Here is a 17,589-nt window from a genome sequence, read left to right as displayed (position 1 = left end):
CCCTTAAAAAAATTTTCAGTTTTGAGGCACCCCAATCTAAAGCTTGGCTCACATTACTGCATATCACGAAATGCACACAAAATCATGCACCTTCCTGACATGCAGACAAATGCAGTGTTGTTTAGCAGACATGCAAGGGTATCATTAAAGCATTTGTTACCCCAACACTTCATATTCCTGATATGTGCCTGCTGTACCATGTACTTGTATGAGAAAGTGTCCTGTTTTCTGTGTATTGCTTCCTTTCTGTAAAATCTCTGGGGTTCCTGCCAGTCCCCTTTCTTTCCTATTAAAAACTGGCCACACTAAGCATATCGTGGTCAGTTTCCTAGCTATACTGGGAACTAGGTGTACTCTCCTCCAATGATCAGACTTGTCCTGACATGCCCCCGCTGTACAGCCATTCACTGGGAAGCTCAGTGTGCAGCTGCCTCTCCTCCCTCCAGCTCTTATGCAGCTGAGAACAGAGATTATGGGATCACTTTTTAGACCTACAAAAATGTTTTGCCTTTCATATCCATTTTAAACTGAATGGGTTGTTTTACAAGGTGATAGTTTACAATCACTTCAATTCCTAATGTTACCCCCATGCATTGTCAAACTTGGTTTTCAGCGCAATTAAAAAAAAAAAAAAGTCAGGTAATTATTTTCCTGTGTTGATGCAGGGCAACACATTGACATTTATAGGTTGACCCACACGCAGCCACACAGATGTGAACCAAGGGCTTGTTCACATGTGAGTTTGGAGAGTGGAAAAACCACTAGCTCGAGCTGCGTTTTTCCTATTCGCAACCGCTCCCATTTGTAGAGGCAGCAGCTGGGAGTCTACACATGCTGTGCTTGCAACTGTAAGTATTCCCCCCCAGGTGAAACTACCCCGCAACTGTGTGCAATGCACACAGTTGCAGAGTTGTGACGCTGCATTTAAAGGTTAAAACAGGCAGTGAGGCAGTAACATTGCCTCTTCACTGCCTGTTAAATACCTCTAAAAAGGTGTTCTATACAAGCCCTAAAAAATCTGTTCTGATCCTACTGGAACAGGGGGGTCAGGATTAAAAGTAATGTACGTACATGCGCATACAAAACGCGCATGTATGTTCATAAACTCCTGTATACTAAACATACACAGATACAATATATAAACGCGCACATACATACATACATACATACACAAACATACGTACGTACATAAAAACACACAGTACAATCACATAAACGCACACACAGTATATAGACACACATACTTTCTAGGTGTGTTGATCCCTTAATGAACTCAAAGAACATGGGATTTTTTAAAAGTTTACAAAAAAATCGAATTTTAAGTCGGCATTCAAAGTTAATCATTGTAACGTTTACGTAATAATGTTAAAGATAAACATCTCATGACTGATATATAAACTAAACTCATTGTTGCAAATTTTGGGACATCAGCAGACTGTATGTGTATGAATACAAAACGCTATGCCCTTCTAACATTTATGCATTCCTCCACAAATGTAATCCCTGGTAACTGCCTCAATTACAAATCTTTTATACGCCTGTACTTTTCTTGTTAGGGACCACTAGTTACCAAGGTAGCAGATTTGCTCGCTGACGAAGGAACAGCTAATCACATAGAGGAACCACGTGAAGATGATTATCTTGATCATGAGGATTGCGCAGGTTTGCTTAAACTCCTATACTCCCATACTTGCATGAAATAAACAATAATACAGGTCTTAAAATTGACCTATCCTTGACTTTGGGTAAATGAGCTGATAAAGTATAACTATTTTAAAATATACATTCTTTTTGGTTCTGAGAGCTAATATGCAAATAAGTATTTGACATTCAACACCCTGACATATTCAGTGTCTGCACTGTACTTATGCATGTGTCAGGATGGCGGTATAGAAGTATGATGAACACAACAGTGTTTTGGGTTCTTATAGAAGTATGGGTCCTATTGATAGAAAGAGGTTTACCTTGGATTGTGGAAAGGGTTCTTTACTGTTAGAGCTGTAAAACTCCCTCCAGCAGGATGTGGTATACAGGGCTATGGGAATTGTTCGATAATAGAAATTGTACACATGCACACATGCAGGTTGAACTGGAAGGACCTGTTTTTTTTTTTTTTTTTTTCTTTCTTCAACCTATATAACATTGATTATGTAATTGATCTGACTGTTCCCTTGAAGTAGTTTGTCAATTTGTGCAATGTTTACCTCTTAAAGTCTTATTTGTTCTTTTTTTTTTTTTCTTTTTTTTTTGTGTAGACCTTTCAGACCATGAAGACTTAGGGCAAACCTTTCCAGCCATCTTGAACGAAGAGCAAGCGTGTGAAAATATTGGTAATGCTAGAAGTGGGATGAGGTGGTCACATTCAGGTTACTTGGAAATGTTTAAATACACTCCAAAAAGGCTTAGCTAGTTTAGCTCTTTGTACATAGTGCATCAAAGGAGATGAAGGGTTAGGCACAACCTAATTGCTGTGATAACAATCAGCTTGTTGTACTTGGTTTTTCTCAGCCAGCTCCTGGCTGTAAAGTGAAAGTGGTCCAGCAGTGATCACTTTCACAGTGTTGGTGGCGCATATTTCTTCTTGGTTGCAGTTTGTAGGCACTATAACTTTCACGCAAACCAATATACACTTATTGGGATTTTTTTTTTATAAAAGACATGTAGCAGAATATATTTTGGCCAAAATTTATGAAGACATTTTTTCTTTTTTGATTGGATAAAAGTAAAACTTTTTTTATTTATTTTTTTTTTCAGAATTTCTGCTCTTTTTTCGTTTTTAGATCGCCAAAAAAAAAACCCCCAGTGGTGATTAAATATCACCAAAAAAAGCACGCTTTGTGTGAAAAAAATATATATACATTTCGTTTAGGTAAAGTGTTATATTATATTATACAGGAGTTTGTATAGCACCAACAGGTTTGCGCAGCGCTTTACAATATAAGGGGAGACAATACAGCAATAATACAAGAGGGTTAGGAGGGCCCTGCTCCTGCGAGATTACAAGCTAATAGCAACAATCTATTGCAACTACCAGGTAAAGTAGTGCGTTGCTAAATGGTAAAAAATTGCCTGGTCATGAAGGGGGTAAAATCTTCTGGAGGTCAAGTGTTCAAAAAAAAAAAAAGAAATGAGATTTATGTTGAAAATTGGGCTAAATGCAAGCGTCGTGTTTATTTTTCTTGAATCTTTGTGCTCTTTTTGTAGTTGTTTAAAATTTGTATGGTAATCCAACTTGGGACAGTTTCTACACTTTTCCTCAGACGTGGTTGCTGCTGCTCTCTCATTGTGCATGTTGGCTGGTATATTTGCCCCTCCGTAGGTGGCATGTACTGGATAGGTGTGTTGAGTCCCACCTACAGCCTTGCTTTCTTTAAACTGATGTTAATGCTACTTTTAAAAGGCAATATTTGGTTTTGCAAAGTCATTTGGTGCACGACTTTCCTTTTGTGGCTGTTAAGGAATATACTTAAATTACAGCATTTGTGCCTACTGTTCAGCATCAAACTACAAGATAACCCCATGAATTACTATTTTAACAGGCACACACACAAAACCTGTTCATATTTTACCATGAACATGTACTGAACAGTAAACTGGACTTTATTTCAGTGTGATTGCTGCCCGGATTGTCAGTTTAGTTGTGCTATATCTGGTGATCTGTAGAATGTTAATTTCATCTACACACACGCTTGTGAGTTATCACTTGTAAGATGGCTTTGAGATGGACTTAACACTTGTCATCAGATGTAAAAAAATGTTTTCACTCAAATAGGAGTATCATTTATCAAGCAAAATATAAACAAATTTAGACAGCCTGTCGTTAGGCCAAGTATGTAAGGGCTCTTTCACACGGGCGGTCCGATCAGATCCGCTTGTCAGTTTTTTAGGCGGATCTGATCGGATGCCCCATTCAGCCCTTTGGAGCAGCGGATGTCAGCGGTGACATGTCCGCTGACACCCGCTGTCATCCGCATCCAATCCTGTCCGTGAAATCAGGACGGATGGAAACCCTATTTCCCATCCGTCCTGGGGATCGAATGAGAGCAGACAAGCGGTCCCCTCTCATCCAATTCCCCATAGAGAGCAGCGGGGGCTGTGACACCTCCCTCTCCGCACTGCAAGCGGAGACGGAGCTGTCATCCGCCGGCTCAGCGGGGATCGCCTACGGACCGTGTGAAAGAGCCCTAACAGTTTCTTGTCCATTTGTGACCCCTGCACCTGTAGTCTTGTGTCTCTACCTGAGCCAGTTTGACTATAAGGTCTGTCATGTTTAGCAATGTAGATGAGACAGATTTCCATTTAAAATATACAAATAACTAGGAAGTCATCAGGGGCAGGGAATCTTTTGTAACTTTTACTGGCTGTATTGCAGTTCTGGTGCAACTTTTTTACGTTTTTGTTCTGATTTCTGTTTACTTATTCTTGTCCCCCTATAGAACCTATTGATTTTGAAGGCCAGATATCATATGAGGAATTGGTGAGAAGGAATGTGGTAGGTGTCGTCATTGTTTTTTAAACATTGGTGAAGTTATGCAGAGCTTTTATATTATCCAACCAGATTTGGCATAATTTCATGTAATTTTTAGTTTTTTTTTTTTCCCCAGGTTAAATAATTATCCATCTCCTTTTTATATCCACAACATTCTTATTGTGGAAATAAATGTGTAGAAAATGGAAACAATTTGTAATATTCTAGATGATATTTGTGTATGCTTATATTAAAAACCACAGTTAGCATCATTCTTTACATTTAAGAACTGCGTTTTTGTTTTTTTAGGAGCTTTACATTGCTAATTCTCAGAAGTATGCACAAGAGACAGTACTTTCCTTACGTGTACGAGAATGGGAGGATAAAATGGGACCACAGCTGCAAGAACAGGTAGGATATAAAATGTATAGTCAATTACTTTTTCCTACCAAGGGGAAATGTTTCCTTTCTGTTAGGATAATCTATATTGAAATTGGCATCTATCTCTGGGCTAATATGTAAATTAAAACTTTATCAAGAAAAATCCTAATGCAGCCTTTCTCAGGCAGTGTTTTGGAAGCCTAACTTTCCTCCAGAGGGTGTAAGGGACATCCATCCTAGTTACCCCAATGTAAAAGGACATTCTTTCCTTGCCACTATAAGGTGGCACCTCTCAAACTTGGGCATCTGAAGCCCGTGTGAAGTGTATTTCCAGTATTCGGTGCATCTGGCTACCCAGCATTCGCCTCCCGATCTCATGCCTGTGCAGTAATGACACTGTGTGTGGTTTACCTTGTTGATTACAGGTTGCAATGGCGGGGTCAGCTGAAGTTCCCGGCCCATTGTTATGGCAACCTGTTAATTGACAGAGAACAGAATCTCACAATCGTACCTGCATTAGATGCCGAAGACTCCTGGGATCAATGACATAGATATCCCAGGATTTGCCAGGCTAATGATGTAGTTGGCTAGGTGGCCTCGGCTGAAGGTCATGGGGAAGACTGTTAAAAAAAAAAAAAAAAGTACTTTACGAATTTCATCATTAAAATATCCAAAAAGTAAATTACTATTGATGCACATTACAATGAGGGTAATTATGAAAAATGAGTGGAACTCTGCTTTAATTGTATATCACAGTAGAGTTAATTCTTAGATCATTGGGTTATTCTCCACCTCCAGGTGATTAGGCATGGGCAATAGGAAAGCTTTACTCACCCCTCCCTCACCTTACTCACTCCCAGCATTGCCTCAGTGTATTTTGCTAGTGTTAAGTGAAGGATCTGTCGCTCGGCTAGAAAGTCTTTCACGCTAAGATGCACTATGTCTTCTAACTACTGCGTCTAGCTGCTGAGCTTTAAAGGTCACAAGACCAGAAATGGTATGACCACACAGTTCTAGTGAGTGGATTTTTATACTCAGTGGTGGGCACACATGGTGTTGACATTTGGCACATTTACAAGAGGTTGAGAAATATAGAAGGATTATTTATGGACACTGTTTAATAAAATATTTCATGTATATAATTTACTGTAGAAGTTTTTTTACTGAGTGTGGGGTTTATAATTGGTATATTTGTGATTTTCACACACTCTTAGTTTGACACTGCTGCTTGATTTGCAGTGTTTAAACAAGTTTTTGCAAGTTATGTATGAAATAAGTGTGGTTGGTGATTGCCTAGCTCCATCGGGGGGGGGGGGGGGGGACTTTTTTTTTTTTTTGCCTCGGTGGACATAAAGGGTGCCTACCTCCATATCCCTTTTTCTCAGCTCATCAGCGCTATTTGTATTTTGTAGTGGGACAGCAGCATTTCCAGTTTATGGCTCTGCCCTTGGACTGGCCATGGCACCATGAGTATTTACAAAGGTGCTAGTCCTGTTGGTGCTTCTGCGAGCCTGGGGTATTTGAACAATTTGCTCCTATTGGAATAATCAGTGGAGAGCCTTAAGGCTAGTGTGCTACAGTCACCGCAAGTGTTTGAACTTTGGGTCTTCAATCTCCAAATGTCAATCCTGGAACCATCACACCACCTGCAGTATATGAAGTTGGTCCTATGTTTGACCCTGACACACGTGTTCCCTAAGCTTTGCACCCTCAAGTTTAAGGTGTTGGGGAGTTGCGTTCCCTGTAGCATGCCTCTATTCAGTTTTACATGAGGGGGTACTTGGTTTAATGGCAACCTCCTTCAAGGCAGTCCTGTATGCTCAGTTTTTTTCCAATATAACATCCTGTTAAAATGGGCCAGACTAATGCTCTCTATTAGTCACCCCGAGTCAACCTTGGGCTGCAGGCTTTCCAGCCTGGTGTTGGGGAAATACTTTCTCCCTTTTCTGTAAAAGCTACTGATGATGGACACCATCCTGTCAGGCTGGGAAAGAGTCTTGGATTTACTATCTGTTCAGGGGACTTGGTTGTTGGGGGAAACTCGGATGCCAACCAACACTGGGCCCCACTATTCTGGGGACTACCAATACAATGACGTCACGGCGCTGGCATACATAAATCATTAACTTCCTGACATCCGCGCTACAGCCTATATACGGCTGCAGCGCGGACTTGAATTTTCGGGAGGCCGTTTTTAAACAGCCTCCCAGAAAGACTGTCCCCGCGCGCTCCAGCGAGCGTGCATCGAGGAAATTTGTGTCGGCTGTGTCCCTTGGACACGGCCGATCACAGATCGTGGTGAATGGCCAATCACAGCGGCTATTCACCACGTGATTAAGCCGTCCAATGAGAGATGATCTCATATGTAAACATATGAGATCATCTCTCATCGCCGGCGCTTCTTCCTCACACAGAGCCTGCAGTGTGAGGAAGGAGGGGGAGCCGTCAGCTGCCGGGGACACACAGCAGTGTAATCAGGGCACTGATCACCAGTGCCCTGATTACTAAAGGTAAAAAAACATACACACATTGCCCCCCCATCAGTGCCCACAGTGCCCGCCTCAGTGCCCCCCATCAATGCCCACAATCAGTGCCCATAGTGCTGCCAGTCAGTGCCCATCAGTGCCTGCTCATCTAGGCACTGATGAGCACTGACTGGCAGCACTATGGGCATTGAGTGTGGGCACTGATGGTGCTGCCCATCAGTGCCACCCGTCAGTGTCCATCAGTGCCGCCTCTCAGTGCCCAGCAGTGCCACCTCTCAGTGCCCAGCAGTGCCGCCTATCAATGCCGCCTATCAGTGCTCATCAGTGCGGCATATTAGTACCTCCTCATCAGTGCCCATAAGTGCCACCTCATCAGTGCCCATAAGTGCCACCTCATCAGTGCCCATAAGTGCCACCTCATCAGTGCCCATAAGTGCCACCTCATCAGTGCCGCCTCATCAGCGCACATCAGTGAAGGAGAAAAGTTTATTTTCAAAATTTACTCGCAGAAAATAAGAAACTTTTTTTTTTCCAAATTTTCTGTATTTTTTCTTTTTTTGTAAAAAATAAAAAACCCAGAGATGATTAAATACCACCAAAAGAAAGCTCTATTTGTGTGAAAAAAATGATAAAAATTTCATATGGGTACAGTGTAGCATGACCGCGCAATTGTCAGTCAAAGTGTGACAGCACTGAAAGCTGAAAATTGGCCTGGATGGGAAGGGTGTTTAAGTGCACAGTAGGCAAGTGGTTAAGGTAGTACCAGATGTCAGACCGCTCCCCGAGAATTTCATGTTTTTAGGATGGAACATGTTACATGATCCCAATGCTGAAGCCGCTGTCTCTACCACTGTGGAGCGCCGTGGTAGTTCATTAAGTCTTCCTGTCAGCGAGTATCTTCTTTCCCGTATGGGTAAGCTGATACACTGACAGTGTTCAGGAGACCTGCATGGTATCAGCGATCTCCTGGTCGCTGGTGCAATGCTTTTCATGCTCCGGCAATAAAAAATAATAAATGCACTTTTTATTCATTTTTTTTTTTTTTTTTTTCTTTTGCCTGCAAAAAAAAAAAAATGTGCATTTATTTTTATTTTTTTTAAGTGAACTTATCCTTTAATTCTGAATTGGGTGGGGCATCACCTTCTTTCGTTCATCGATGGACACAGCGCACCATAAGTCAAACTATTGGGTTATATTGCCTCCTCTAGGAGGACTAGGCAGAACAAAAAACACCTGACTATGCCCATGGTCCATTCTCAGCTTGGTATATAATGCCCTCTCTGCTCTAGGTAATCAGTTTTATTCGGTCTAGTCGGGAGTAAGGACCTAGGCTCCCGGCTGGGATCACTTCACTAGTCCTAGCAATTTTTTTTTTTTCTTCTTCTTTACATCTTTTTTTTTTCTCTCGGGAGATCTACAATCAACTGCCGGGCTGGGCGACGGTCTGGGTAATCTAGATCCAGTGGTTCCCCCCCGTCCTAGCCAGCGAGCATGTTCAGCCCGCAGCTACACGCTAGGTTGGCCGCGACATAGCATCATGGACAGAGGCTGGCCCACGAGTTAAACGTCTCGCAGGGTCGCATACGACTAGGCTTGGCCGACAGCTCCCCTATTTCAGTGGGGGGGATTCTGTCTGGAGCGTTACCCGCACCAGCGAAGGGTAAGTACAGTCGTGAGCAGGTCCCCGCTGCTTTTGTTGATTTAGTGGACCAGTTGGTCCATGGGCTGCAGTTTATTTGCGATGCAGCTTTGGATACAGCTCCTGTGCTGTCCAAACTTTGTTTTAGTGGTGGTGATTAGGCCTGTGCTGTGGCTTAAGAATTGGTCTGCAAACCAAGCCTCTAAGAAAGCTTTCATTGATCTGCTCTTTCAAGGCGATCGCCTGTTTGGAGCTACCGTGGATCACATCATTAAGGGTATCACGGGGGGGCAGTACCTTCCTGCCATAGTCTAGGAAAGGGAAGGAGCCTCGACGCAAACGGGGACCCTCAGCACATAGAAAATTATTTTGTGCTTCTGGGGCGGAAAATAAGGTAAATAGATCTTTCAAATCTTCCCCGGGAGGTTCCAAGCATCCTTGGTCTAGTAAGCCTAGAGCTAGCTTTTCCGGGCCCACAAACACCCGTTCAGCAGGAAGGTCTGCCCTCGCCTATTAGGGTGGAGGGAAATCTTCACTGGTTTCCGGCCTCGTGGACCTTCTTTGTGAGCGCCAAGGGAAGCCACAAAATTATTCTTTTGGGGGTACCGAGAAAGGGGGACAAGGCTTGTCCTTTTTACGTTTTTTAGGTCCTGAGTCTCCTTGTGCGGATTTAATTCCTGCAAAAGGTTCAGGTGATGTCCGAACTACCCAAGGTCCCCCTATACCTGTCCAGGGAATTGATTTACCTAGGTCTGATTCTAATTCTGACCAGGATGGTCCTTTCTCTGGACAAACTTCAGGAACCACAGGCTGTGATTCACCGGTTGCTGTCACACAGATAGTTCTCTCTCCCATTTTGCATACAGGTTCTGAGTTTGGTGTCCACCTTCAAGACAGTTCTGTTTGCACAGTCCTGCATGCAGCTCCTTTAGCAGGTTCGGCTGCACAGGAGGATACCGAGGTTCATGGCGAGATCACAGGTTCCTCTGGCAGACGCTGCAGGCGTCCAAGGGCCATGGTAAGGCCAGTATCCTCCTTGGAAATAAACAAAAAGAAGTTGCATAAAAGGCTCGAACAAGGGTAGGTGGTGGAAAAAAAATGTACTTTATTGAAACAAGTTAAAACCTGCAAAGGCAATGAATGAGTGCAAAGTGTAGGTAACTCATGGACATAGGATAAAAACCACAAAACAAAAGGTCCGCCTCTTAGATGACTCTAATACCGCTCTAGGGCTCCACCCACCACCCAATCAACACGGAGCCATCCAAATAGTCCACCACCCCAGTATACTTGTCCACCTACAATCCATAGGCTTGGAAAGAATCTGATAATTCCCAGTCAGGGAAAAGAATGCAAAACTATACACAATGGTATTGATGATTATGTAGGTGCCGGCAGACAAATATACAATTGGTCCATAGGAAGAATGACAAACTTCGTTCTTAGGACATCAAAGGAAGGAGGACTGGGTGTCACCGATGAAAAAGGCTTATGTTCCTCCCACTGAAATCAAAGGGCTTGATCTCTCCACAGCATTTCAATCTGGTATTGGGGTACAATTTGTGAAGGGAAATCCTGGATAGGCATCTCTTTTTGATCAAGGCAGATGAAATAATGGCAAAACAGGCAATGCAAAAAGTTTCAGCAGCATGGCATATTTGCAGATAAGCAAGTATAGATTCAAGCAGCATGTAATGTAGGAAGTTTAAGCAGAATGGCATATTGTAGACAAGCAAGTATAGATTCAAGCAGCATGTAATGCAGAAAGTTTCAGCAGCATGGCATATTGCAAACAAGCAAGTGTTAGTTCAAGCAGTATGTGATGCTCTACTACTCTCTAGACTCTTGGGGCACCTTTTAGATGAGGTACTGATCCACTATAGGGTGGGGGCCGTAACCAAAGTCCTCCTGAGTGCCCAGGGGTGAATAAAGGTGGCCCGGTGGAGGTATGTACAGTATAGGTGAACCCTCCGTGCCCAGACGAGTGATAGAGAGGTGGCTTCACACTCCCAACAGACAGGGGAAAGGCATAAAGCTGCAGTCAGTATGGAGAAGCAGTAGAATTAGCCAGCAGCAGTCAAGCGTTTATGAGCCAGAACTCACATGCCAGATGAACAGCGTTCATTGATTCCCGGGACGTGCAGGTATGCAGGTGTAGGATGTCCAGACGCTCAGTGGGAGATGCAAGGATGCTGTGGTACCAGCCAGAGAAGCGGGAGATGCCAGTGATCGTGGTGGGGTGACAGATCTGACCGGACTTCGGCCACGCTGCTGCCGCTGCCCGAGTTACGAACGGCCGAAGTCCGGTCAGATCAGTCGCCCCACCACGGTCTTCTTTCAGCAACCCCCCTAGCCTTTAGTTTGTACCTCCATTCAGGAGTGTCGACATGTGGCTCCATGTGTACGGTCTCTTTTGCCGCCATGAGATTTAAATTTAGTGCTTTCAGTTCTACAGAAACCTCCATTTGAGAATATTCAGGAGATTTCCTTGCCTATGGTATCCCAGAAGGTGACATTCTTGGTGGCTATTACCTCGGCCCGCAGGGTATCGAAAGTGGCAGTATTATCCTGTTGCAGTCCCTATTTAGTGGTCCATAGGGATAAAGTGGTTCTTTGTCCCTGTCCATTCCTGCCCAAAGTTGTCTCTGACTTCCATTTGTATGAGGACAAGGTGTTGCCTTCCTTGTGTCCTAAGCTGGCTCATCCCAAGGAATTTACTTTGCATAGCTTGGATGTGGTTCGTGCGATGTGGGTGTATCTGTCAGCTACTGAGTCCTTTGGGAGGTCAGACTCGCTTTTTGTGGTTCTGGACAGAGCAAGAAAAGGGCTGGTTGCTTTTTCGGCTACCATCTCCCAAGAGGAACAGACAGATCGTGAATCAGGCCTAGTCCAATAAAGGTCAGGTTCCACCTTTCCCTGTCACAGCACATTCTACTCTGGCGCTGAGTGCTTCTTGGGCCTTCTGTCATCAGGCATCAGTATCGCAAGTTTGCAAGGTGGCCACTTGGTCGTTGGTGCATACCTTAACAAAATTCTACCAAGTAGATACTTTGGCATCTGTAGAGGCTTCTTTTGGCCGCAAAGTTTTGCAGGCTGCTGTTTGAGAGGGGCTGTTCCCTCTTGAGGGGTGTTTTTCTTTAAACTTTTAATTTTCAGATGTGGCTCCTGTTACCTGGTTAAGGCCCCTGTGTCCTGGTTAAGGACACTTATGTTTAGCCTTGGGTTATTTTCCCCACCTCTCGTTTTCCTTTTGGCACTGCTTTTGGATGTCCCAGTAGTTATGATTTATGGAGCATTGTGTCAGTCGATGAACGAAAGAGAAAATGGGATTTTTGTACTTATCGTGAAATCCATTTCTCTGAGTTCTACGGACACAGCACCCACTCCTCTATGGAGTTCTGATACTGCTAATACTGCTTGCTACTAAACTGATTACCTAGAGCACAGAGGGAGATTATATACCAAGCTGAGGACGGCCCATGGGCATAGTCAGGTGGTTTTTGTTCTGCCTAGTCCTACTCCTGGAGGAGGCAATATAACCCAGTAGTTATGATTTATGGAGCGCTGTCTGTCGAACTTAGAGAAATGGATTTTACGGTAAGTACAAAAATCTTATTTTCCAGCCCTTTCCAATGTGCACATTCCAAATGTGGGAAAATTGGCAATAGGACTTCCGAAGCCGCTAACCATTGAATTCCCCAGGGGAGTGGATGTATATTTAATCCATGGAATCGTTTCAGTCTAATATTATATGTTCCCTCATCTCAAACCCTTACTACCTTGTGTGTTTTGGAGGATTCTCATTGCACCAAATTAGCATAGGAGGGTTTGGTACTCAGACCCAGTCAAAATCTTAGCAAGGACAGGGCCGTTTTCACCTTGTTGAAGGACAGAAAGCCCTCACTTAGTATGGTTTACCATCTCGTGTATGGAAAGTGTACTTTGCTTGGTGCAGAAAGGGAAGCTTCATCCTAGGAAATAACGGACACAGGTTCTAGCCTTTTTAATCAGGATTGGTCAAGTCTTTGGCCCTGGGAATTTTTAAAGGTCAGGTTTTCTGCCTTGGCAGTGTTCTTTCAGAGACCACTAGCTTCCCATGTCTTGATCCAGAGCCTTTGTACAAGGGGTGACTCATTTCGTGCCACTGGTCTCCGTGGGACCCTAACCTGATGGTCCTTCAGAGGTCACCATTTGAACCTATTTAGAATATTTCTCTCCCTCTTCTTTTTAGCAAGGTTGCCTTACTTGGAGCGATCACCGCAATCAGGAGGGTGTTTGAATTTGTGTCTGAACCATTTCTTGCTTTCCACAAGGACAAGGTGGATTTAAGGCCTTGAAACGCATTTCTTTCTAAGGTAGTCTCAGAATTTTATCTAAATCTGGACATGGTGTAGCCTGCCCTTTGTCCAGCAATTAAGCATCCTAAGGAAATTTCCACTGCCTGTGTTGTGGGAGCAGTGCAAGTTTATCTTAGACACGGCTTTGCTTCATTAGTCTGATGCTCTTTGTGGTACCTAAATGTTCCCTGAAATGGACAGGCTGCCTCTCGATCCACAATTGCTAAGTGATTTCGGCAGATCATTACTCAGGTGTTTGACCTGAGGGGGGAGGTTCCCTCCTTTGCTGGTCATGGCTCACTCCACCAGAATTGTCGGGGGATTTGTGGAATTTTCCAGATCTGTGAAACCGTTGCCTACATTTCTGCATACGTTTGCCAAGATTTATTAGGTCGATGTTCAGGCCTAATCAGACACTGGCTTTTGCCAGAAGGTCCTCCATGCAGCCCTGTGAGGGCCTTCTCAGTTATTCTACACTTTTGTCCTGTTAAGAGGTCTCTTCTTGGTGAGCCTGTTAGCCGTTTGTTCCAAGCTCATGATGGGGTTGCTTTTAGACATCTTAATGGTAGAAGTACCAACATTCTTGTGTCCTGTGATGTACAATTTAGGGCATTATAAACCTTCCCGCCTCTGTGCTTTTCACCTGCATAAGATGTGCATTGATCATGTAGTTTCATGGTATCATTTGTTGGTTACGGACAGTCTATAGTAAAGCATGTCCTCACAAGCCTGTAGGGGAAATTTTCGGTTTATTCGATACATGAGGCGTGTGACATGACATGACTTCTGTCTGTAGTCTAAAAACCAACACATCCTGTGAAGAAACTAATATATCCCACAATCACTGGGGGTCCCAGTATAGTGCAGGGGAAAGCAACTAACAGAGCTTGCCAGAGTTGGGTTTTTGTTTTTTCATACATTTGTGATGCAACACAGAGAAATGGCTAGGAATGCACTTGTCGCTCTAATACACAGGTGTTAAACTGGTGGCCGTCCAGCTGCTGCTGAACTACAAGTCCCATGAGGCAATGCAAGACCGACCGTTACAAGCATGTCGGAACTTGAAGTTCCACAACAGGTGGAGGGCTGCCAGTTTGACACTCCTGATACATAAGCACAAGGTACATGTGCTAATGCGTGGACATAGGGGAATCGATCAGATACGACCCTACAATTGCAGTTGCAACATTACAAGATATGGAAAACAAATTACACAAGGAATACATATATAGACTAATACCTAGTTAAAACAAAAAAACATTTGAAAGTATACAATGCCTTTAAGTAAACTGTTGTTTTGTGTTTTGTTTTTTTTACCTGTAAAGTTAATTTATCTGAGAAAATCACTGGATAAGGGTCCCTTCCCTTCTTTTCTTCTGATATTACTTGCTAACAAAAGTGAGCATTTCATTTGTGAATAAATCCAAGAAAAATATTTTACTGATGAGTAATATCCTGTCTTTTGTGATTTGCACCACTTTTCAAACCATTTAATGGTTGGAGAAAACAAGGGGTGGGGGTAAATAAGCTGCTCTGGATTTCTTTTTCTAATATTACAGCTTACTGATCACACTAATTTTACCATAAGATGTATATGCAATCATTTTTAGTAGGGTTTCCCTGAAGCCTGAAAATTATTTTAAGGGCTCCTCTATGCCATAAATGCTGGAGGAGTTAGTTATACAAGCCACATCTTACAATGGTTTCCTGAGCATTTCTTTTGTCTCTCTACGTAGGAAGAACGAGGAGCTTTTGATATTCATGATTATGGCGATCGTCTAGTTTCACAGTACAGCCAAGTAGGAGAATGGCGCACTTTTGCAAGTCTGATGGCCCATCGAGAGCCCTACGAGGTGTGCAGGTACATGCTTGCATCTTTGCAGCTGGTGAGTGTCCTTATTCTTTTTATTCTCTATATTTAATAATTTAAGTTTAATTCAATTTGCAGTTCACACGAGTTTTCTATAAGCTGCGTGCTGATATTTAGTATTGAACAACAATAATGGTTTATGCAGTGGTGTAGAAAGTGTATAGATGGCATAAAATAAGAGAAATATGCGTCTTAAGTGCGAAGAGCTTGGCACAAATCTGTGTATTTAAAAAAATTTATTTTTCATTCATCGAAAAAGACTCAAGAATACAAAGAATGTTGGGTTATAGTTCTGCCTACAGGAGGGTTTGGATACAAGAAAATACAATTGTGGCCAGCCCTGTATACTTTCTACTCTTAGCATGCCTTTTAAACAACTTTTCCTTTTTCACTCTTCCATGTGACTTTACATGTTCTTTTTTTAAACCTGTTCTAGATTTTTAGACCTCTTGGGATTTTGAGGAGTTAGTTTGGCAAAATAACCATAATTTCAGTTTCGCCTAGGCACCACAACTGTCACAAGCCAAAATTATGTGATTTCCCTCTACTGGCAGATTGTCCATAAAGTATCCGTAAAGTAAAATATTTTATTCAGTTCAGCTGAGAGAGTCCATTTAACTGTGTAAAGTAACAGGCACAAACTGCTGTGAGAATACAGTATTCTGCCAATGTATTTTACAATGCAACAAACCAGTGAGTGCCTGTGGTTTGTTTTTTTTTCTCCATCCAAACTAGTGAGGCGCACACAAAATGGATGTTTCTGTTCTGGGGTGGTATTGATAGTTGACATTTTTATTTCGTAGAATAATGTGGATCCCGGTTACTCTAAGGTCTTGCAGTTTCTTTCATTGTGTTTCATTGTTGGGTGAATATTGCAGAAGTGAAAACATTTACTATTTTTTTTTTTTTCTTTTACCCCCCTCCACCAGGCTAATGATTACACAGTAGAGGTGGCTCAAAAGCCAGGACTCCAGGAATGTGTAGATACTATGTCTTTGCGGCTTTTAAGTCAACAAAAGGCTCATGAAAGATTCAAGACGTACACAGCACCATCTCTTTCACAGAATTGACCGCCAGTCTTGGTTTCAAATTCAGCAGTTACAAGTTCATCCTTTTGACAAAAGAACACATTTTTTACCAAGATAAAAGTCCATTCATACCTTTTTAATAACTTGGCTAACCGGAGAAAAAAAAGAAACATAAATGCCTACTGGATTAAGCGGTGTTGACACAAGGGCTTGTATACAGTCCAAGCAAAATGCAGACCCACAACTGTTGCAAAATGAACAGCTCTTCGGCCTCCTAAAATGCAAGATTTACTTTGTTCGAATAACATCTTCTCATTTGAAAAAGTGCACTATTCACCTCAGCCCACTCTTGACCATCGTGATCAGGTTTTCGAAAGATGCTTACAAGAAATGTCTTCATTATCTCCAATGCGCTCCCTCCCTAGAGCTACTTGGCTTTCAAAATTTTCTAGTTCTGTGTTCTCACACATACACCTACCTTTATTAACTTGGAAAACAGTTGGCTGTTGAGTTTGGACTGCAGATGTACAACCGGAAAGAGTGTAACACTATATTGTGTGGTTCTGGGCAGGCCAGTGTAGCTAAGATCTCATCTCTAGCTAAGTAAAGTCTAATGCAAACCGGATCAAAATTGGATAAAGATGAGGTATTCATGGATAGTTCCTTTTTAATGGTTTTATTCTATCAATATTCTGTACATATATATATATATATTTTAAACAAACTTTTGTATAGTCTGAATTTTTATATGTATAAAAATGTATCTGTACACTGTTTTTTGTGCATTTGTTGGAGGTTGTGAATTTTTCTGAACTCTCAAGGGTTTTCTGTTGCCAATTTAAAGATTAATCACAATCTAAATCCTAATGTGACATAGGGTTATTGACACTGCTGGACTAACAGTATTTTGAATGGCATTTAGGACATGATTACCTAAAATTCGTCCACTTTAATTAAGATCACAGTTGCAGAATTTGTTGTAGGTATGGAGGTCAATGGAAAATTTCTGACCATGCAAGTCAAATGTTTGTGTTATTTTTTTTTGTAATCGAGAAGACCATGTTCTCCCATAGTTTGCCTTCAAATTTAAAAAATTGTTTTATTATTTTTAAAATATCTGCATAGGGGCAGCCATGTTTGCTTTGCTGTATGCAAGCAGTGATTCCTGCTTGGCACTACTTTTTACAGTGGATATACCTTAAGGCTCCTTAATATACAATTACATGCAAAGTGCCATTTTATTAAGTGGTATAATTCACACAAATTCAGTTTTCTGAATGTTTTAAGTAAATGTGCATGGCTTATTTACATCAATAGTTATGCATGACAAAATCAGTTTAAAAATGCATATTTGTAATGCATAGTTTCTTTCTTTCATTG

General features: G+C 42.2%; 1 protein-coding gene across 1 annotated transcript in view; it reads left to right on the top strand.

Moving 5' to 3' along the window:
• The window catches only part of NCAPH2 (non-SMC condensin II complex subunit H2), a 65,265-nt gene extending 48,956 nt beyond the window's left edge, over nucleotides 1-16,309 (top strand). The window contains exons 16-21 of the mRNA XM_082255654.1: nucleotides 1,557-1,662; nucleotides 2,256-2,330; nucleotides 4,437-4,492; nucleotides 4,778-4,879; nucleotides 15,048-15,197; nucleotides 16,111-16,309. Coding sequence (XP_082111780.1) covers nucleotides 1,557-1,662; nucleotides 2,256-2,330; nucleotides 4,437-4,492; nucleotides 4,778-4,879; nucleotides 15,048-15,197; nucleotides 16,111-16,251 — 630 coding nt within the window. The 3' untranslated portion in view covers nucleotides 16,252-16,309. The remainder of the gene's footprint in view (nucleotides 1-1,556; nucleotides 1,663-2,255; nucleotides 2,331-4,436; nucleotides 4,493-4,777; nucleotides 4,880-15,047; nucleotides 15,198-16,110) is intronic.
• Nucleotides 16,310-17,589: the final 1,280 nt, after the last annotated feature.

Source organism: Pelophylax lessonae, assembly GCF_965119305.1.
Source record: "Pelophylax lessonae genome assembly, chromosome: 4".
In the NCBI taxonomy this organism is placed as follows: domain Eukaryota; kingdom Metazoa; phylum Chordata; class Amphibia; order Anura; family Ranidae; genus Pelophylax; species Pelophylax lessonae.
The sequence above is the reverse complement of the archived record's forward strand: the minus strand, read 5'-3'. Positions and strand labels throughout refer to the sequence as shown.